The 23,208-nt window shown below is 49.0% G+C and overlaps 1 protein-coding gene across 1 annotated transcript in view; it reads right to left on the reverse strand.

Moving 5' to 3' along the window:
* CNGB1 (cyclic nucleotide gated channel beta 1) overlaps positions 4,460–23,208 on the reverse strand; it is a 66,581-nt gene continuing 47,832 nt past the window's right edge. The window contains exons 25-32 of the mRNA XM_018063155.1: positions 22,519–22,660; positions 21,596–21,755; positions 19,182–19,279; positions 19,004–19,087; positions 15,970–16,088; positions 15,275–15,421; positions 7,609–7,825; positions 4,460–4,828 (exon numbers count right to left, since the gene is read on the reverse strand). Coding sequence (XP_017918644.1) covers positions 4,460–4,828; positions 7,609–7,825; positions 15,275–15,421; positions 15,970–16,088; positions 19,004–19,087; positions 19,182–19,279; positions 21,596–21,755; positions 22,519–22,660 — 1,336 coding nt within the window. The remainder of the gene's footprint in view (positions 4,829–7,608; positions 7,826–15,274; positions 15,422–15,969; positions 16,089–19,003; positions 19,088–19,181; positions 19,280–21,595; positions 21,756–22,518; positions 22,661–23,208) is intronic.

Below are 23,208 nucleotides of genomic sequence, written 5' to 3' on the forward strand. Positions count from 1 at the left end.
ACACCCCTTCCGCATGTATAATAACCACGAACAGTGGCAGAATTCAGAGAATACAGAATTCTGAGGGAGCTTCTAATCTATTCCAACTGTGACTGGGCAAGGGGAGATGGCACATCGGCTTTATTTCTTGTGCCCATGCAGACTTGACCATGCCAGTTTATTATTCGATTGTCTCAGTGGCCCTGTGCAGCGCAATGGATTATCTCCATAAGGTCACCGGGGCTCAGAGAGGTACACGGTCAAGCTGGGATTGGAAGCCAGGCAGCGTAAATCCAGATTTCACGTGTGTCAGCTCTCTGAAGTGTCAGCGTTCAGTTCAGTTCAGTCGCTCAGTCGTGTCTGACTCTTTGCGACCCCATGAACTGCAGCACACCAGGCCTCCCTGTCCATCACCAACTCCCGGAGTCCACCCAAACCCATGTCCATGGTGTCGGCGATGCCATCCAACCATCTCATCCTCTGGCATCCCCTTCTCCTCCTGCCCTCAATCTTTCCCAGCATCAGGGTCTTTTCAAATAAGCCAGCTCTCCGCATCAGGTAGACAAAGTATTGGAGTTTCAGCTTCAACATCAGGCCCTCCAAAGAACACCCAGGGCTGATCTCCTTTAGGATGGACTGGTTGGATCTCCTTGCAGTCCAAGGGACTCTCAAGAGTCTTCTCCAACACCAAAGCTCAAAAGCATCAATTCTTCGGTACTCAGCTTTCTTCACAGTCCAACTCTCACATCCGTACATGACTACTGGAAAAACCATAGCCTTGACTAGACAGACATTTGTTGGCAAAGTAATGTCTCTGCTTTTTAATATGTTGTCTAGGTTGGTCATACCTTTCCTTCCAAGGAGCAAGCGTCTTTTAATTTCATGGCTGCAATCACCATCCACAGTGATTTTGGAGCCCAGAAAAATAAAGTCAGCCACTGTTTCCACTGTTTCCCCATCTATCTGTCAGCATTAGAACACATCTAATGAGGTTGGAGAAATTGTAAGGAGTGGGCTGTGTAAGACTGGACATAAAAGGGCTGTTTTTGAGGGACTCCAACTACTAGGGGCGGTTTCATAAGGGATATCAGTGCAGCAACAGAAATACAGGATAGATTATAGCCCCAAGGATGTCCATAGGAGATCAACTAGGGAGACTGAGCTGGAAAATAAACTTCATTTTTCTCATAAAAGTGTCTGTCATACTTGGTCAGTTTCTGAAATGAATCCACAAGCCAGGAACATTTGTCTAAATACTTTTAATTAAAATGCATTATAATAGGATAAAAGCCAGAGTACAAACACAGTATTCATGTTTACTAAGAAAATGAATGAAAATATTCCAGGGAGCTGAATACATTTGGATAATGAAACTGCAAACAGCTTTTTGGTTTTCATTTTATTTAAAATATTTACGCGGTTTAAAAAAAATAACTTGATATTCATTTTCTACCAAAATGCAGGAAATGTTGAAGCATTTTAAATTAGTAGAGACAACACATGTAAGTAAAAGTCCTGTTTCAGCTGCAGAATAACAGTATTCCCGATCTGTATCATCTATATCTTGGCAATCAGCCCATCTCATTCTATTTGGAGAATAAGGTCAGCCTCAAATTCAGTTTACCTAATATCCAAAGTGGGTGAAAGCATCAAGTTTTATGAGATTTCTCAGTGAAATTAAGACACTGCTGATCTCATTTCAAAATCAATTTTCTTTCCAGGACAATTCTTGGAAACCTCAAAAATCTCTCGCTTTATATAATAAGCAGTATACACTCAAGGGTTGATATATAAAAGAATAAGTACATTTATATAACAAAGATTCCTTAGTTAGTAGAAGATAACAGTGATGGTGCCTCTGAAACTTTATGCCATCTACTGAAAGGCAATAAGCTGACTGATATATCTGAAATACTTGCTAAAGAGGGAAGCATTCTCTATGCTTGGGTCATAGAACATATAGTCCAAATATGATAAAGAGGAATGGGGATGGAAAAGAAAAAAATTATCCCAAGCCTCCAGACTTCTATTTTAAAAAATTTACCAGTGAAATGATATCTGTGCAGTATTTTTAACTGCAGCATTATTTTTAATAGCATATGATTGGAAACAATACAAATGGCCATTAATGGGAGAGAGGTTAAGTGTTAGAGTGTGTGTACCTGTTCTCTGCCTCTTCAGTCATGTCCGACTCTTTGCAACCCCATGGATTCTAGCCAACCAGGCTCTTCAGTCCATGGGATTCTCCAGGCAAGGATACTGGAGTGGGTTGCCATGCCCTCCTCCAGGGGAACTTCCCAATCCAGGGATCAAACCTGCATCTCCTTCTCTCCTGCATTTCAGGCAGATTCTTGACTGCTGAGTCACAGAGGAAGCCCCTAAGTGTTACGGTACATCCATACAATGGGCTAGCTTGCAGTCCAGAAAAAATAAGCAAGCCCTGTATGTTCTGATAGGAAACAATCTCCAAAATATATCAAGTGAAAAATAACAGCAGCTCTAGTATGTTACCATTTGGAGGTGGGTAGGGAGGGAAGGAAGGAAATCAGAGTGAATTTACATATTTCCTTGTACAAGCTTAAAAATATCTCTGAAAGAATAAACAAGAAAGTGATAATCATGGTTGCTTCCAGGAAGGGGACCAAGGAGGCTGGGAATCCAGGGTAGGAGGGAGAATTTTTAATGACTATCCTTTGTACACATGTAAGTATGTTACTGGCTTCCCAGGCGGCGCTAGTGGTAAAGGACCTGCCTGCCAGTGCAGGAAACACAATGAGACATGGGCTGGATCCCTGGGTTGGGAAAATCCCCTGGAGGAAGGCATGGCAATCCACTCCAGTATTCTTGCCTGGAGAATCCCCCAAAAAAGGAGCCTGCTGGGCTACAGTCCACAGAGTCACAGAGAGTTGGACACAACTGAAGTGACTTAGTAAATAGGTTATTACCTTTAAAAATAAATAAAAGTTTTTTGAAAGGTCAGTTAATAACACTGCTCATCGCTATATTCAAGAGAAAGATTACTAAGATCACATGATACGACAGGGACTAGGCGAATCTGTTTGCTACCCTGGGATTTAGCAATACTTAGGCCAGTCTGGGAATTCCCATATTGTTTACTCTTCACAGGGAAATGAATGCTGTGCTTTCATTTGAATGGATTAAGAACACAACTTTGCCAGCCTTCAGAGGCCCCTTTTGTAGTTCACCAGGTTTCTGTAATTTTATATGGGCAGGACCTATTGGAATGCCAGGTATTTTTATTCAGTGTTGTTGATGGAAACAAATGGCCCAATACTAGTTTTTGTTTTTAATCACCCACACCCCATAAAGAGCCATTTGGTTTGCAAATACAATCCTCTCAATAAATGTTCATTTGACTGAATGACTCCTTTTCCTTTTTTCATTATAAAAGCAGCATGACTTGTTCTGGAGAAAGCTCAGAAATTTCAGTGGTTGTTAGTCATGAGACTCCACCTTCTAGGCTTAGTGGAAACTGCTACCATTATCTCTTAGGGCTTCCCAGGTGGTGCTAGTGGTAAAGAACTTATGTGCCAGTGCAGGAGACATAAGCCACTTGGGTTTGATCTCTGGGTCGGAAAGATGATCCCTGGGAGGAGGGCATGATAGCCTACTCCAGTATTGCCTGGAGAATCCCACAGAGAAACCTGGCAGGCTATGGTCCATGGGGTCGAAAAGAGTCGGACACGACTGAAGTGACTTAGCACACATCATCATCTCTACAGCAAAGGTGTCAAAAACAAGTAATCAGTTAATCCCTGATGAAGAGGATTAGGTAACTGGCAGAGTGGATGCTCAGAAACGCTCACAGCCTCTTGCCAGTAAACCATTTCCATTATATCTATTCTAAGAAAACAGCATCACAGGGCACAATGGGATAATGTCTGCAGAAGATAAGTACTAACTGTCCTAAGGAGCATTGCTTTCCTATTGTGACTGCCCAGTAGAGAGACAGCACCACACCACGGGTCAGATGCGTGTGCTATCTCCACTATATCAAAGGAACAGCATAGCTGTCTCCCACTTCTGCCAGAAATGTTTTCTGTTCTTGAAATGAGGGGAAGTCAAATTCCTGAGGGGAAGATCCAAACATTCAACAGCTCTTTGTTTCTCCAACAAGGCTTTTCATGTATTGAAGCCCTACAGAAAAGTATTTCTTTCTTAAATATAATTACAGGTGCAGAGGAGGCAGGGTTCTCTAGTGACGGTGGGAACTCACCCAGCACAGACATTATGAAGTTTGTTAATTTCAAGACCAGCCCCAGGAGATGGAGAAACTGATGTCAGATCGGGACCACCGGCCGAGTGCTTGAGGCCACTACCGCGGACCAGCGTCTTGGCCTTTGGGGAGCGGAGGGTGCGGGGTGCAGGGGGAAGGAGGGGGCGGGGGCGCGAGGTGGGGTGCCGGGTGGTGGGGAGCGCGCACCTGCGGGGTAGGGGTGGGGGGCGGGCGGGAGGTGCACTAACTGCCGCCTTTCTCCTCCTCCTTCTCCTTCCTCGCCTCCTCCCCTTCCTCCTTTTTCTCCTTCTCCTCCTGCTTCTCAGGGACCTCCACCGACAGGATCTGTTCGCTGGGATCCGGGCCCGGGGTCACGTGGATCCGCTCCTCTGGCCGCAGCGCAGCCTCCTCATCTTCCTCCGGCCTCTCCTGGGAGGCAGGTGGTGGAGAGAGTGGGGCCGGAGCCTCTGGGGCGGGGGGCTCTGGGGCCGGGGCTTCTGGGGCCGTTGGCTCTGGGGCGGGGGCCTCTGGGGCCATCGGCTCTGGAGCTGGGGGCTGTTCTGGGGCGGCAGATCCCGCCTGTCCCACGGCAGCGTCTTCTGAGCTCTTGGCCTGGAATCCAGAAAGAGTGACTAGTGAGGCAGAGGGGTCTTGGAGGGGTCTCGGACACTTTCCTCATCCTCGGACCCCTGAGAGGACGATGGCACTCCGCAGGTGAAATCTAACAGCTGTAATGTTGGACGGAGCTGCATCAGGGTTATTTGGTGAAACATATATCGTGGGGAAGTTTAAGGATTCAGAGTCTGGGCAGGGTTTGGTGAAGGTCTTTGGGATATTTTAGGTGTCTGGAAGTTGGAGTGAGAATGTGGGATGAAGGGCAGAGCCCCACACTGAACTGTTGAGGGAAGAGAGAGAGGCTGTGACCAGGAGGAACCACCACAAAGGCCTCTGCAGAGCTTAGATGGTCTGCCCTGCCCAGTTAGCCGGGATGTGTTCCCTGGAGTATGAGAAAAACTCTAAGCAAATAAGGTAAAGACTGAAAATTCCCTGGTGGTCCAATGGTCAAGACTCTGCACTTCCCCTGCCAGGGCTGAGTTCAGTTCCTGGTCAGGGAACTAAGATCCCACAAACCAGAGGGCGCAGTCAAAAAAAAAGAGAGAGAGAGAAATATAAGGTAAAGGCTGCTGTGAGCAGGATCAGTTGTGGCCTGCCCGTTTCTCGGAAGGTCTCTAAGGCTGAGACCCCCAGGGAAGAATGGGCTGGGTACCACGGGCGTTAGGCTGAACTGAGCCCGTGTTGGCAGACTTGGTGGGTATCTCGTCTCCAGCCTGCGGGGTTCTCAGGGACCCAGGTTCCTATGGGTGTAATTAGGGAAGTGGGTGAAAATCCAAGCCTTTGTGGATACCCATGGCCCCTCCTGCTGTCTGAACCCATCTTTGAGTGGGAGAAAGCTGGGGAGGTAACAGCCCCCAGAGGAGAAGGCCAGATGGTTCTTAGGGAGTCTCACATGAGAGCAGTCAGTGTGCTTATGGGGACTAGAGACCCCCTGAAGAGTATTCAAGTGAGAGGGTGCTGAGGAAGGGAACTGGGTAAAGGTGGGGTTATCCAAGAAGCTCCTGGATACCACGGCAGTTCTGGGACCTGCAGCTCCCTGTCTTGGTGTTTCTGCATGTTTTGGTGTGCTTGTTTCACCTCACCACCCCCAAACTCTGACAACACACTTCCAGGGCAGGATGCCTAGAGGGGCCCCTTGTGGGATCTTCTTGAAGCATCCTGCTGTGAATGGAGCCAGAAGGATCATGGGAAGGTTGATCAAATGTTTCACCTTGTTTAACATGCTTTTGTACAAGTATCCAAGGAAGTATCCTGCTTCATCTCTGCCACCCTGTGTGATAGCCAGGAGTAATCTGGGTCCCAGAATGTCCTGGAGGAGCTTCCCCAGGACACAGGGTGACAGAGCCAGGGTTTGGACCTGTGTCTTTAGGCTGCTGTGTAAGAGTTCCTTGCACTCCACCCTTCTGCCCTGGTTGTTCTAAAACTGCCTTTTATGAGCACATGGATGCAAATTTAATACACATCTTCAAGCTGCCTGGGTGAAGAGCTAACACTTAGAAGCAACAAATTGCTAACCCATTTCAGATAAAACCTTTCACTGTGCTGAGAACACTGTCAGAGCTCACGTTCACTCAGCTCCACACACGAGCCAGCACATAAAAGCCCAACTTTAAAAACCAGCTCGACCCTGCCCTTAACAGTTTGTGAGCCAGACAGTCACATCTCTTCTCAGTCTGGGGCCATTGGTGGATGTATCTGGAGAATGTCTTGGAACCCTGGGTGACTTGGGTGTCATTCCCTGACTCCTGCTGTCAAATGACCTCTGAACAGGTCTCCTAGACTCTGACACCAACCTGGATTGAGACTGAGTTCACCAGGCTCCTTTGAATTCTGTCATGTAGACTGCCGTCCAGCCCCCCACCCCCACCCCCACCATCCCTGTCACTGAGCTTCTGCCTAAACCCATCCCCCTCCCCTTCCCAGCAGCCTTCCTAAAGGACAGTTATGAACAACCATAATTAGTACAATCATACTAATTGGCATTCTTGGCATTAGTCACAGAAAAAAGTCCCAGAACTAATTTTAAAATTCCCTTTAGACTTAGGGGGTGGGGACCATTGGCACCATGCCTGTCGCCTTGCTTTTTTCCTTTCAAATCTTTTAAATTGTCACAGACACAACATTAGATATGAGACCATCACTGTCATCTGGGGAGGGACATTCCCTGCCAACACCCACTGCTCCTACCTCTGCGGCAGCACCCGAACTTCCAGTTGGGGGAGCACTCCTCACCCCAGCTCCTCCCCACTCTCAGTCCAGGGGTGGGCACATGAGCTGGTCCTCCCCAGAGAGCTCCACACTGGTGCTCCACACATCAGGAATTGACACGATTCCACTCAGTTCTGTCCAGTGACTACGAACCCTGGGACTCGTTGTTGGGACTGCTGGGAAAGAGGTACTTTCTGTGGCAGTTGCTCAGCCAGGAGGATGTAACCTTAGGGGTGTCGTCTTAAGCCCTTGGGGCCCTGCCTGGGGATGGAGCCACCCGCCAGGGAAGCAGAGGTGACAAGATGGCAGCTCTCATCCTACTGGCATCGTCTGAACTGGTAGATCCAGGCATGCCTGAACCTTTCAGTGACCTGCTCCAGTAAATTCCCTGTTTTCCAAGCTAATCTGAGCCTGCACTGTCAGCTGCATTTCTGTCACTTGCAACCAATGAATCCAGACTGATACAAAGAAGGAAAAATGGTCCCTACAGTGGAACGCCTGGGTCCTGAGGCCTTTTCCCTGGCACATGGTTAAAACGGCCCAGGTGGCTGGGTCTCCAGCTGCATTACCTGTTCCAGCAACTGCTGCTGTCTGGCGGCTGCCTCCAGCGCGGCCAGCTCCTTGAGTCGGGCCCTGAGGAGGGCAAGCTTGCCACCTTTGCCTCCCTTGGCACCCATCTTTCCTGCTGCAGCCAGGGCGGCACTGAAGAGCTTGGGGGTGCCTGCCCGCGGAGGGAGAATAAGCACACTCTTCTCCTTGGGCTTGTTGTTATTTCTCAGCATTCGCCTGAAAGAAAGCAGCATCCGCTAACGTCACCGGCAAGCTCTGGGAGAGAACGAAGCCTCACTCATTCGGGCAGAGCCCTTTAGCTGAGTTGTGTGATGCAGGCTGGTTTGGCTGACAGTTCTGAAGTCCTTTTCTGAGCCCAGCACAGTGTTGCTTGGGACATCACATCTCACTGAACGATCAGAACAATCATAATGATGTGGGGTCTTACTGCCTGTACTTTATAGATGAGGCTCAGAGGGGTTGGGTGACTTTTCTGAGGTTACACAGGAAATGATGCAGGATACTTTAATATAAGGAATCGGAAATAGGATGCCCAGAGGAAAAAGAGCCCGAGCTTCTTGCTTCTCCTTCTTTGGCTTGTCATTTTACCATCATCACCATCACCATCATCAACACTGAGTGTCTCTATGTGTCAGGCTGTGTGCTCAGACCTCAACAGGCAGGAATTCTCTGGTGATCCCTGTGATCCCCTTTCCTGGTGTTCACACCTCTGTGTGGCCCCCTTCGAGTGTGGTGGGACATGTGACTTGCTTTCAACCAATGGAATACAACCAGGGAGATCAAATGTCGTTTTTGTGAATGTAGGTCACACAGGATTGTGGCCCCTGTCCTGCAAGAAGACTCTTTCCCCTGCTGGCTTTGATGAAGCAAGCAGTCATGTTGGGGGAGGCCTAAACCTGAGGGCAGCCACTGTCCAATGACTCACTAGAAGCTGCCCCCAGTCCCACAGCCACGAGGAACTGAATTCAATCAACAACTGTGGGACCTCAGAAGATTCTTCCCTAGTTGAGACTTGAGGTAAGACCCAGCTCTGGCCCACATCTTGATGACTGCCTTGTACTGGACACACCTCAACTGTCCCCAGACTTCTGACCCCTAGAAACTCTGCAATAATAAATATGCATGGTTTTAAGCCACTCCATTTGTGGTAACATTGTTATGCCACAATGGATAACTGATCCACTCTCTGTTCTTTATCAGAATAATCCTTGCACTAATCCTCACAGGAAGGTCCTATTAGTCTCCCTCATTTCAAATGAGGATATGGAAGCCCAGAGGGGGTGAGTAATTTTCCCAAGCCCACCCAGCTGGGAAGTAGCAGAGTTGAAATTTAAACCCATGCCTTTGACCCCAGCACCCCATGTCTTTATGATTACAAAGGAATATCACAATACTCTGTGACCATACTCCATAGGGTAGGTGTGAGTTTGAGGATCCCACAGAGGCCTCACTCCTGGCTGTGCCTGCAGTGTGCTGGCCAGAGGGATTATTGTACCTAAAAGAACAGGGGAAACCGAGGCTCAGTATGAAATGAGTGACATGCTCAAGGTTGCAAAAGGTGGCAGAGACAGAATTACAACCCAGATCTCAATGCAATATACCACTCTGCTTCTCTAAATAAGGAAAGAATGTTCCATCAAAGAGAGCCCTGGCCTTTTCTAAGGAATTGTTCATGCTACTGATATGTGGTGAGTGGTTTGGCTCAAGAACAAATGAGTTTCGCCTGCAATCTAGCGGGCCTAGGCGACTAATTGGCAAATTAATTCATCAGGGGTCCAGCAAAACTTGTTTGTTTAAAAATGAGGCCATTACTAGCTGCTTATCTAATCAGACACAATGGATTTAAATAGTGCATATTGATATTAATTGCCCAAGACTTGCATTGTCTAGCTGGGCTCCCCCGGGAGGCCACAAACACAGTAATCATGAGGGGCCTCTTCCAGGCCTGGCACTGTCACCTGTGTTATCTGAGTCCATAATTCACAGCACGGCGGTCCGTGGGAAGGCTCAGTGTGGTACTCAGATGACACTGGCGGCAGCAGCTACAGGACCTTTGCTGATTGCTAACGGCTGTCTCTGTTTTGAAACATTGAGCTAACTTCTGGGACATTTCCAGATTAAGGAAATTTATCCTCATTTTCAGCTGACATGCGTTTCACTATAATTACTGTATAATTCACCCCTGGAGAGAGCAGCATGCATGAGACCTTGTTGCCTCATTTCTTGGCGTGGCTGAGTAAAAGAGCGAAGCATCTCACATCTTTGGGGCCTTGGGTGCCCCATCTGTAAAGTGGGCAGCTTGGACGGAATCCCACGCGGGGCTCTCACCAACTCAGACATCCCCAGGCCCTGTGGTTCTCAGCCCCATCTCTCCTTGGGTGGGCAGAGCTCATCTGTGACCCCCTGCCTCTCTCCTGAAGCTTGCCTGTCCAGAGAAGCAGCCTCTGAAGAGCTGTGTCACCGCTCCCTCTGTGTGGCATGGCCCACCAGCCCCTCCTCCTCTCTGGTTGCCTCTGGCCAGCCCACTGCAGGCACAGCCAGGAGCGAGGCCTCTGTGGGACCCCCAAACCCACACCTAAGCAAGGCGGAGGGATGGGATGACAGCTCTAAGCATGGCTTTTCTGAGGCATGCTCCTCTGGCAGGGGGGTAGGAAAGGAAGGGGAGGGGGAACCTGGTGCCCATTCTCAGACTTAAAGTCAGTTCTCATTATCCACGGTAGTTAAGCTCTGTCAAGTATCTGCAGACACAGACTTAGTGACTACTGAGCAATGGCCTTTTGGGAAAATACAGGATTTGGTTCCTGTGAGCCACTCAACACGACATTTTCATCAATTGATCATTTTGTAACCTTGTCTTGTGTGTGTGTGTGGTGTCTATTTTAAAGACGTCTTATTTAATATTGTAGATTCATTTACAACAAACATGGCTCTCAGGCCTGTACGTGGAAACAAGAGGTCTCGCTTCAGCACTACTGGGGCCATTTTAACAGCGAAATCACCAAGGAAATTCACAAAAATGTGAAAAACATGGTGCGAAGTGGGCCACAGAAAGACAGTTGTTTACAATCTGAGCTGAAAGAAGGCAGAGTGTCACCTTCTTCGGTTTAGCTGGAAAGCGCACTTCCAGTGACTCAAATTTTTGCCGCTGGGCACACATCTGCGAATGTCCCTATAAGCCTTTGAGTATTGATTTGGGGGTTATGAATGAATTTTAGCGAGTAGGTGAATTGCACATACAGAATCGATGAATAATGAGGGTCGACTCTCTCAGGAGAGTAGAGTGAAGCAGGCAGGCTTGGCAAAATTTGAATATGCTACTTATATGTTAATTGACTTTATTTTTATCGCCTGTTTCTTTGGCCGAAGCTCAGGGAGACCAGCCATTGGAAGGGCCTGGTGGCCTCTGTGAGCAGCCAGGTAAGATGAGTCATGGGGCAGCTTCCTTCCCCAGGAGACCCCAGCGCCTTGTCTGTATTATGCTCTAAGGTTGACATTGCTTCCACTCATCTGGGAGCTGCCAAAGGGATTTCATTAAAAACTTAGGTCACAGCAAGTTACCCGGCAGTGTAAAACCCTGCGTAGCTCCCGTCTCCCTCAGACTAAAAACTAAAGCTATAGATGAGACTTCCCCTACAAGGCCCTACCCAATCTCACCCTTCCACTCCTCCCACCCCATAACAACCTATGCTCATTTTGTTGCTCGTCTCTGCGCAACACCAAGTCTGTGCCTCCTCTGAACCTTCGCACATGCTGTTCCCTCTGTTTGGCATGCTTTTCCGTGTAGGCAGCTCACTCCTTCACTCCGGGCAGGTCTCCGCTGAAGTGCCATGTCCTCAGAATGACTCTCCCTGACCAACTTATCTCACATAGCTCCCTCCATCACCTCTGTCTCCTCAGGTGGCTTTTTTATTTCCTTATGGCCTTTATCTCCAGCTGACACATCACCACTATTGGTCTCCCCGGCTAGAACGTAAGCTTTGTTTGGTCTCTGCTGTGTCCCCAGGGCCTCAGCATATCAGCTCAATAAACTATTGTGCTGTATGAATGGATACTGGTGAGTTTTTTCCCTCGATCATGATCACTCTTGGTGTAGTTTCTTCTTGGTGACTGAAATGGAAAATATGAATATATGATAAAAGCTATGGGAGGAAATACCAGATAGGTGGATTTAAAAGATATTATCCCATGGAAAATTATAGAGAAAATTTAATGGATAAAGAGGAACAATCATTATTATTAACATATACTGAGCTCTCTTGTGTGCTGGGCCCCCTGCTGGAGACATTCGCGTACAATGTTTTTATTTAATTGGCTCCACAACAAAGTGATCACCCTTGTTTTCCAGTGGAGAAACTGAGACCAGAAAGGAAAACAACTTTTCCGAGGTCACGCAGCCAGTACTGCACACAGACAGCATTTGAATCCTATCACTCTCCCAAGTCTGTTTTCCACCACATCAAGCTGCATCCATTGCTCAATTAAAAACCTGATCTTCTGGGTTTGAAAGCAAAACAACTGCTTTTCTTACCTATTCCAGGGGATTCCCTAGCAGTCCAGTGGTTAGGATTCCAGGCTTTCACTGCTGGGGGCAGGGTTCAGTCCCTGGCTGAGAAACTAAGACCCCACAAGCTGCACAGCACAGCCAAAAACAACAAACAACATCCCCCAACAATACAAAATACGCATGCATGAGCTTATTCATTGCAGTACTAGCTATAACTGAAAAATATTGGAACTAGCCTACATGCCCATTCATAGGAATGTTTTGCATTTGTCAAAAGGAACAAGGAAGCTGTCTGTAGACTCACAGAGAATGTTCTCTGGGATTTATTGTCACATGAAAAATGTCAAGGCAGGTGCAAAAGCGAATCTACAGTATGCTACCCTTTGTGTAAGACAGAAAGGGAAATAACAAAATGGTCACGAATCTTCCTATTTTTGCAAAAAGAAACACAGGAAGAGAAAAGCAGAAACTAATGAGATTAGGCTCTTGTAGAGGGAGGGTGGCAACAAGGAGGGGTGTTTGGGACTCTGAGTGTACTGTTCTGTAGACTTCTGCCATGTTAATGTTCTACATATTCCAAACACATAAAATCAACAAAGATCAAAGTGGGGGAACACTAAAATGAAATGAAAACTGAGACATATGAACCTAGCTGTACTTCAAATGAACAGAACAATCACAGCAAAGGAAAGAAAACAGAAAATCAATCCAAACAACTCTGAATACAACATGTATATCATAGGTACTCAGGCCAAAGACAGAAAGAACTACTCTCTATTTAAGGCTTTCTTCTTTCCAATAGTGTGGGATAGGAATTCTGGGACTACATTATACTGTAGGATAGAACAAATGAATAAATGTAATGAGGATAAAGGGAGTCAAATTTCTCAGTGTTGAAAAAGAAATTTACAAATCTGGAAAAGGAGATTAGAATGAACTCAGTGATACTAGATCGAAATTGCTAGATGGAAATAGAGATATAGATAGACACAGACAAAAAAATAGATGTTGATGTTTATGTATATGATGTACATATATGTATATATTTGCATTTATACACAAAAATGTACATGTGGGTATTTTCCAGCTGTACATGTGGGTATATTTCCCAGCTCTATCCACTGTGAAGGCCTAGTAGCAACCCAGTAGCAATGAGTGAGTGAGTGAGTGAAAGTCACTCAGTCATGTCCGACTCTTTGTGACCCCATGACTATACAGTCCATGGAATTCTCCAGGCAAGAATATTGGAGTGGGTAGCTGTTCCCTTCCCCAGGGGATCTTCCCAACCCAGGGATCAAACCCAGGTCTCCAGCATTGCAGGCAGATTCTTTACCATCTGAGCCACCAGGGAAGCCCAAGAATACTGAAGTGGGTAGCTGTTCCCTTCCCCAGGGGATCTTCCCAACCCAGGGATCAAACCCAGGTCTCCAGCATTGCAGGCAGATTCTTTACCATCTGAGCCACCAGGGAAGCCCAAGAATACTGAAGTGGGTAGCCTATCCCTTCTCCAGGGGATCTTCCCAACCCAGGAATTGAACCGGGGTCTCCTGCATTGCAGGCAGACTCTTTACCAGCTGAGCTACCAGGGAGTATTCAGACCTTAGTTTCTGAAAACCATTCCCTTCTAAAAGGAAGCAAGCCTCCTTGGAGAAATGACCATTTCCAGGGATGCGGCAGGGAAAGTATAAGATGAATCTAGGGCAACTTCTTATGCCTATAAGCAAAGAAGGGCTAAAATATAACAGGGACATAACAAAAGTTCACTACACCCAGCCTGAAGAGGTGTCCAGTGGCCAGTCTGGAACAACTGGAGCATCAAAACCATGACTGTAACAGGGTATTCATGGAATAAAGCAAATCTGTATCTTTGTAAATAGATGAAGGAAGACATAAATGGGAAAGGAAAGGAAGTTCTTCCATATAGTAGGACACTAGTTAATAAACGCAGAAGGCATGATGGAGATAGAAAGTCACCATCTGCAACCATCATGGGCATCATTGCAGGGAACCGTCATTGGAGGCTGAAAGTAGCAAGTGAAAGCATGATGAGGAACAGGAAATCTAAATCGTCTTGACTTCTCTCTCATTACTTAGAGGAAAATAGTAACCTCAACGTGTGGAAGATTTAACCAGTGATCAGAGTGAAAATCATCAGTATAGTGAGAAAGCAGCTCCACGTGCCTCTCAACATGCTGTGCCGAGAAGGACACAACATCACTTCGTGGTAATTTCTGCCTCAAACGCAGAACCTGAAGATAACGATGAGAAAACATTAACACCATGTAAACTTACATGGAGGGGACTTCCCCGGTGGCTCAGTGGTAAAGAGCCTGCCTGCCAGTGCAGGGGATGTGGGTTCAATCCCTGGCCCACATGCCACTGAGCAGCTAAGCCTGTGTGCCACAACTACTGAGCCAGCGCGCTAACCCACGCTCCCATGAGAGAAGCCACTGCAATGAGAAGCCTGAGCACTGCGAGTAGAGAGAAGCCCTGCTGGCCACAGCCAGAGAAAGCATGTGTGCAGCAATGAAGACCCAGCACAGCCATGAATGAATAAATAAATCTTTTCAAAAAACTTGATGCAGGGGTAGGATGGCACCCCACTCCAGTACATCCATGGAAAATCCCATGGATGGAGGAGCCTGGTAGGCTGCAGTCCATGGGGTCGCTAACAGTTGGACACGACTGAGCGACTTCACTTTCACTTTTCACTTTCATGATTGGAGAAGGCAATGGCACCCCACTCCAGTACTCTTGCCTGGAGAATCCCAGGGACGGGGGAGCCTGGTGGGCTGCCGTCTATGGGGTCACACAGAGTTGGACACGACTGAAGCGACTTAGCAGCAGCAGCAGCATTCTGCAAAATAACTGGCCTGTCCTCTTAAGACCAATAAAGATCTGGGACCAGAGGACATGAACATGGCAACATCCTGCAAAGGGGATCCAGGAATTGAAAAGAAGAAAAGGAAAGCTATAAAAGACCCTCTTGGAACAATTAGCAAAATTAGACTATGGATTAGAGATGAGATAACAGTATTGTTTCAATCTCCAATTTCCTAATTTTGAGAAAGGTACCATGGTTATGCAAAAGAAAGTCTGAGTCCTTAAGAAAAATGCATATTAAAATCTATATGGATTTTTTTTAATTAAAAAAAATGTACCTGGCCTTCTTGCGGAGCAACTTCTGAGACTCGGGATAATGCACCAGAATTTCATTCAGGTCCTTCTTATCCAGAATGAAGAGGTTGGTAAACCCATGGGCCACCACGTTAGCTGTGCGCCGGTTCCCGCCCCCAACAGCCAGCAAGCTGGGGCAGAGACGAGAGGGAGGTGAGGCCCTTCATGTGGTTTTGATCACACCAGCATCTTCATTTTCACCCCTGTCTGGAGCACCATGATGGCCTCAGGTGGGCGAGAGCTGGGCCTGAGACAGGCTGGGACCTGGGGCCCTTTACTGCAGGGCTGCAATGCTTGCATCAGGACAAACGTCTCTTCCTTGATACCCTAGCCCAACCCCTGAACACACCTCTACCTTGAGCCCATATAAGAAACCAGCTCACCCCCCGACTCCACCTTAGGGAGCAAGTGAGCAAGGGAAACTTTTGCTTGTTATTTCTCCCTCGTGTGCGGCCAGGGCCCCAGTAAAGGCTTGCCTGGTTTCTTCTCTGGCCTCCCGTCGATCTCTATACCCTGGTGGGTATGAGCCCACCTCTCTCACACGCCGGCAAGTGCCAGTGCAGCCAGCACCGTGATTTCCTCAGACCCACCAAAGGGCCCCTGGGGACGTGGTCCCCCCGACTGGTCACACCCCCTTCCCCAGCCTTTGCCCCGGACCCTCGTCTCACCCCATTCTGACCTTATTTCTCCGAACACAGATCCAGCCTTCAGTGTCACCAGCACCGATTTCCCATCCGGACCGCCCAAGACCTGCACCTGCCCCGCCTGGATGATGTACATTTCCCGGCCTATCTCCCCCTGAAACAGAGAAGGGGCGGTCCCCCCGTCATCACCAAAGGCGACCACAGAAGCAGCAGGGCTGGGCCCAGACGCTGGTGGCACAGCTTGGTGGACCAGCCCTTCCGCTGACTTGGCGTGTGGTTCCCCTTGGGGGCCTCAGTCTCTCCATCTGTGGATTGGGGAGAGTGACCACCCCCACCCTGCCAGCCTGCCTAATTGGCAGGATTATGGTAGGCACCTAGTGGTATGATGGAAAGTGCTAGATAAGGAGGCCTAGGTGTAGGAGTATTTGGCAGATTCCCAATCATGCATACCATGGAGGGCCCCGAGGCATGGAAAAGCCCACACTAGTCACACAATCGGCTGATACCCGTGACTCCCCCGCATCCTACTGGGTGCTCGGGAGGCATTTGCTAACCGACATGGGAATGACAGCATGAATGAGAATGGCCAGCATTTACCTGTCACTTCTCTGTGCCAGGTGCTGCTCGAAGTGCTTTATGTGGCTGAGACCACTTAGTCCTCAACAGCCCTTGAGGTCGGAACTCTGCCCAAGGTCCCAAAGTTCAGCAAGGCAGAGCCGGGATTTGAACCCAGGCAGTCTGGTTCCAGAGCTCATGGCTGTTGTTGAACCGAGTGCCCCCACAAATTCATATGTTGCAGTCCTAGCACCCAGCTCCTCAGAATATGATCTTATTTGGAAAAAGGATCATCAGAGATGTAAAGAATTAAGTGAAGATGAGGTCGTGCTGGAGTTGGGGGAGCCCCTAACCCAACAGGACTGTTGTCCTTATGAAGGGGCCTTTGGGTACGAAGTCAGGCACACAGGGAAGGTGGTGCGAAGAGACACAGGGAAGAGACAGTCAGGAGATCCTTCGCTCACTGTTCTCAGAAGGCACCTACCCCACTGCCACTTGGACCTTGGACTTCTGGCCTCCAGAATTGTGAGTCAATGCGTTTCTGTCGTTAAAGCCATTGTGTTTGTGGTACTTTGTTATGGCAGCCCTAGCAGACTGATACAATTTAGTCTAGTCCCAAATTAAACCAAAGGAATGAATGAATGACTTGCTTCAGACTACAATCAGAAATATCCAGTCTGCCAAGCACCTTCTAATCCCCATGCCCTCAGAGGCCATCACCCTGGGCAGCTATTGGTCATACCTGGCGTGTTTAAGGAGAGACAGAAACCAAGGACAGGTAAGTGGCTTTTGCTTTTGATTCATTTGACAAATGTCTCTTGGGCATCTCACACATGCATGGCCTTCTTAACAAAAAAAGAATAAAGTCTCCTTCCCCTGTTTCAGAGTCCAATTTGACAAGGGGCTGAAATGTGAGGTGTCTAAAGCATTCACCCTCATGTCACTAAGCAGCCCAGGGGTGGCCTAGGGGGTGTGTCTCAGCAAGACTGTCACAGAACAAAACCTGTCAGCAGAGGGCACCATTCACACATGTTCACCAAGTGTTCAGCTTCCTCCGCAAACTCCCCAACAATCTGATTCACTCTTTCGCATCCAAAGTCAAGTCTACATTACCCACGAGGATACCAGCTACAGCAATGGCACCAATTCTGCCAGCCACGGTGCCAAACCCCATATGCTCATATATTTTAATTCTCACAACCACCCCACGAGGGAGATACCATTAATATCCCTACTTTACCTATGAAAAGAGTCAGATTCAGAGAGGGCAAGCTACTGCCCCAAGGCTGCACAGCTAGGAAGTGGCTCCAGGGTCAAGACAAATCACTCTATTGCTCCCAAACCTCTCTTGGCCTCGAAGGCCGCAGCTTTGAATTCTCAGCCATTTACAGCATCCTTGCCCCTCTTCTTTCAGCTCTTTGCTTCCAGGTGTATGCTGTTCTGCAGCATACAACTTGGAGTCAGGGCCCTTCTGGGGCTGGGGGCTCCTGAGTCTTGCAGGGGGTTCTTGAGCAATATTTCCACCCCCGTACACACACCAAGCCTTATTAACAGCTCTGAAATCTGGTTCCTGCTCCCCTACCCTGAACACTCAGTCACCAAGTGACCTCAGTCTCACCTTAAATCCCAAAAAATGGGAGCAGAAGGGACCTTAGAGACTGTCTAGCCCTGGGATTCAAATCCATATATTCCCCAGGATCAGGCAGGTGACACAAAGGAGAGAAGGGAGCCAGGAGGGCAGTCGGGAGTGGTGGGGCATGGGGCATCTCTTCAGAGCCATTCCCTTCTCCTCTCCAGAGGACTCTTGCTGCTTGGCAAAGTGGGGCTCAGTGCTGGCCAATTTTCTGTTTTCAGCCAGAAATCTGGAAATCTGGATTTTTATGTAAAACTTTCCTTTTTTTTTTTTTTTTTGGCTGTACTGCACAGCTGACAGGAGCCTAGTTCCCTAACCAAGGATTGAACCTGGGTCACAGGAGTGGAAATACCACATGCTAACCACCAGGGAATTCCTGAAACCTTCCCATTTTTTTACAGGTTGGAGACTATTCAAAACTTTATTTTTAGATTAATCCGGGTATGTGGGGAGGAAACAACCCATGAGACACTGTGGGCTGGCTCCTTGCCAAGGACCATCAGTTTGCAACCTCTGACCTATCCCTCCCCTGTTCAGCCCCATTTTCCCGACAGGAAGACCAAGACCCCGGAAGCAGTTCCATGTACACAGTCAAGACCCTGACCCTCTTTTGGCTCCTCACTTTCCTCTTCTGTAAAGTGGGGTTCCTCATCCTGGTCCCCATGGTCCTATGAGGAAGGAGCCAGGCTGAGACACATCTGAGCTTGTGCCCGGAGCTCCTCCTGCCAAGCAAGCCAGGAGCCCTGGGGTCAGCTTGCCACCCGCCTCTCCTCCCAGCAATTCCGCTCTGCCCGCACCTGCAAACCTCACCACCTTCCCAGGGGGCCCCTCCAGCCCAGCTCCGATGGGCGGGGGCTGCCGCAGCCGCCCCGGCCACTCACCTTCTTGCACACGTAGTCGTTGGGCAGGTAGACGACAGAGCGCAGCCTCTTCAGCATGTCAAAGATCATCTGCCGGTCACAGCCCTGGCCCCGAGAGGAGGGGAAGGAGCCATTTAGAGGAAGGCGTGGGCTCGAGGCCTTCCAGAGTCCTGAGAGTGGGGCGCTGGGCAGGCCATACCTGGAAGAGTGCCACTTTGCTGACGATGGAATAGTTCACGTCGATGGCAAGGTCCAGCCGCATCTTGTCCGGAAGCTGCACCATCAGCTCTGACTCATCTGCAAATGAGACCCTGCAAGGGTCAGAGGCATGGCCAGGCCCTTCACACACACAGTGCCGAGCCCACACTGCACGGCTGGGCCCCCAGGTGTGCCATTCCTCTACCACTCGGAATCACTCCAGATTGGGAGGGTATGCTCTCTGCCTCCAGGCCTTTGCCCATGCCGTTCCCTCTGCTGGGAACAACCCCCTCTGCTTTCCTGGCTAATCCCTACTCATGCTTCAGAACCCGGCACTCATGTCACCTCCTCCAGGAAGCCTTCCCTTGACATCCTCCCACCCAGCTATTATGTTATCAGTCCCTGTCCCATAGCACGTATCACACCCTTTAGTGCAGCTGCTTGCTGATGATCTGTCTTCTCCACTTACATTATAAGAACAGCATTTGCAAGAACTAAAGTATGTGGAGGATGTACTATGTGCCAGGCACTGTTTACAGAGTGCTTTACCAAGATGATTTCATTAACTTCTCCCAGCAGCCCAAGAGGTGCCCACTACTAAAACCCATCTCACAGACAAAGAAAGGACAACTCAGGAGGGCAGTGACTTGCCCACAGCCACACAGCTTGGGGGATGGAATCAAGGCCCCACTCAGGCCCGGTGACTTCAGAACCTATCCTGGGAGAGCAGTATGTCTGTACACCATGGTGTCCATGCTGCACAGTGGAGAGCTTGGCACATGATGAAGGTTGGTAACTGGAGACAGAGATACACCCCGGGACCCCAGTCCCATGCTCTGCCCACTGTACATTAGCTTAGGGCTCAAGTGCTGGGTCTGTGCAACCCTGGGCAGGTCAGAGCCCTCTCTGGTATTTAACATGTGCCCCTGTGAAAAGGGCCAGTGATATTGAAGTCACAAGGCTGTCACTGGGATGGAATGAGGCAGTGGAAGTGAACATGCCTTGGAAACTACTATGGTTAAGTGCATTGTCCACAGACTTGCCAACAACCCCAGCTCAGGAGACTGTGGGCCTCAAGTGTGGCTTCTTTGAGACCAGACAGAACCCAATGGAGGTGAAGGGGGGCGCTTTCACTTTGCTGAGGGCCTTGGGGGACCCTGAGGTACTGTGCCAGTGGTCCACAAGCTTTTGAGAGCCTTCCAAAATGATGCCTAGGCTCTGAAAACAAAATTATGTGCATGTGTGTATGTGTGCTCAGTTGTACCTGACTCTTTGGGACCCTGTGGACTGTAGCCCACCAGGCTCCTCTGTCCATGGGATTTTACAGGCAAAAATACTGTAAATGTAAGTGAAAAGCATACAGACAGATGCTTTAATAGTAGGGCCACCTGGGAAGCACAAAAACAAAATTACTAACTCAGGTGGTGTTAGTGGTAAAGAAATTCCCCTGCCAGTGCAGAAGACACAAAAGATGCAGGTTCGATCCCTGGGTCAAGAAGATCCCCTGGAGGAGGGTATGGCAACCCACTCCAGTATTCTTGCCTGGAGAGTCCCACGGACAGAGGAGCCTGGAGGGCTGTAGTCCATAGGTTCACAAGGAGTCCAACACGACTGAAGCAACTTAGCACAAAGATAAAAAGGAAACGGGGAGAAAAAGTCAATTAACATATAATTAGCATGTCAAATTTCCTTAAGGATTCCATTTAGAATCCGTAAGAACTTCACTACATTTGGAAACAATTTACGGGTAAGATTCTGTCACTTTGCAAGAATTACTGAGCACACCTCATCACTGACAAGAAAGCTGAACCACAGTGAATGTTTTAGCCAATTTCAGAAGCAAAGCATGACAAACAACTATAAAATATATTGTAGTAAACTATAATGGAAAAGGCTCTGAAAAGAAATTTTTTTTAATTTATAAAATATATATTGTATGTATGGATTATATGTATACATGCTTCTCTGATGTATACAGGCTTCCCTGATGGCTCAGTGGTAAAGAATCTGCCTGCAATGCAGGAGACCCGGGTTCGAACCCTGGGTCAGGAAGATGCCCTGGAGAAGGAAATGGTAACACACTCCAGTATTCTTGCCTGAAAAATCCCACGGATGGAGGAACCTGGCAGGCTACAGTCCATGGGGTCACAAAACAGTCAGACACGACTTAGCAACTTCTGGTACACAAAGAGCAAGAAAGGTGAGAGAGACAGAGACAGTCCTTCCTTTCCTGGTTCCAACTGCACTTCCATCTTTGAATGGGCACCTCCCAAGGCCTCTCCAGGCATCTCTCACTTACGTGTTGGGACTGCAGCCCAGAGAGGACCCCATGCTCAGGGCCCCAAGGACAGAGGACAAGGGCAGGGCCCAAGACAGGGCACTGCGGGTGGGGCTGGGTGGAAGGGCGTGTCTTACCCAGCATGCCTTGGGAGTGCCAGGTGTATTCGTACCAGGTCTTGACCCGGTTCTGCACGGACCTGGGGATCTTGTAGAAGTTCATGTATTTCACTGTGCTGTCCATGCAGCTGCGGTAGTAGGTCTGTCCCGCGGTGGCGGCCCCCACTACGTCTCTCATCTGGGGGCCAGGAGGGTGGTGGTCAGGGAGGCCACTGGGTCAGAGTGGGGCCGGGCTTCGGGGACATGGGTTGTGGGCACATTAATGTAACACAGGCGCCCGGGTGCACGCTTGCCGGGCTGGTAAGAGATCAGGAGAGAGGGGAAACCCATGTCCACACTTAGAGGTTTTGCTGACCCAGATGTTCTGCCTTCAGGGTAGACGTGGAGGAGCGAGGCTGCTGGCCCTTCGGTGGGCTTAGGTCTCCGGGGCCACATGAGGAGGGCAGGTCTCGCTCGGCTGGGCTGATTCTGGTGCCAACGTGACCCCCTCAGAGGAGGAGATGTGAGCCAGGTGTGCTGGTCCTTGGGGCAGAGCCCCTCAAAGGCAGCACTGAGCACCCCTGGTGGCGCCTCATGTAGTGCTACAAGCTGAGCCTCATGCCAGGGCCCAGCACATTAGAATCCACCAAGGGCTCCTCTCCAAGGGAACAGCCCAAATCCTCAGCTTCTGCAGGAAGCCACTGGGCCCAGCTCTCCAGCTACCCTGGAGACTGACATTTCAAATGAGAAGAACCTTCAGTGAGGAAGCGGGACCTACACCTCCACCACCACCCCTTCACCCCACAGATCCCAGAGCTGCAGGCTCCTGACTCTCTGCCCAGTGCTCTTTTCCTGGGCTTGGCCTGAAAGGAACAAGCATGGACGGTGACGTTCCTGGCAGCAGCGGGAGGAAGAGGGGCCCTGCAGGCAGGTGGGTTGGGACAGACTAGTGGCCCAGCTACCTGTCCAATCATCACGGAGAAAGCGAAGACGCCTGTGAAATAGTTTAGACCTTGGAAGATAATTTCAAAGAGCGTCCTGGGGTCGGGCAGGCCGCCGATGGTGATGAGGGTCTTCACAGCCCAGTAGTAACAGCGAATGTAACTGAGGAGAGAAGAAGAAGGGGACCTTAGTCATCAAAACTCAGCCTGTGGATCCTGGGCAATCTGGCTTGAATATAAAGCTTTATAGCTCATGAGTGCAAAAAAAAAAAAAAAGGGAAAAAAAACTTCTCCCAACTGCAGAGCCCACTGCAGCATACAGAGCATGTTTGCAGGTGCTGTGTGGTTTGGTCGTGACTCTGCCCTAACCCTGTAGAGACATGCTGTCATCCCCATTTACAGATGTGGAAACTGAGGCTTCTGGAGATTGCTTGGAAGACTTGGCGAGAGAATCAACCAGGGCTTTCCGGCTCCTGATGCCTGGGATCCTTCAGTTTCCCTCCACATGCTTCCAGTGTCCACAGTCTCTGCTTTGCTCTCCCATCATGAGGTTCAAGAACAAGCTCAAAATTGGAAGATGATCTCGAGGGTCACCTTTTCTGACCCTTCCCTTCTGCTGTCCACTAACCAGATAGTGAAACTGAGGGCCACAAAGGGAAAGGGAACACCCATGGTCACCAGCTGGCAAGTTCCAGGGCTGGGACTGGAAAA

This window comes from Capra hircus, chromosome 18, assembly GCF_001704415.2.
Source record: "Capra hircus breed San Clemente chromosome 18, ASM170441v1, whole genome shotgun sequence".
NCBI classification, from domain to species: domain Eukaryota; kingdom Metazoa; phylum Chordata; class Mammalia; order Artiodactyla; family Bovidae; genus Capra; species Capra hircus.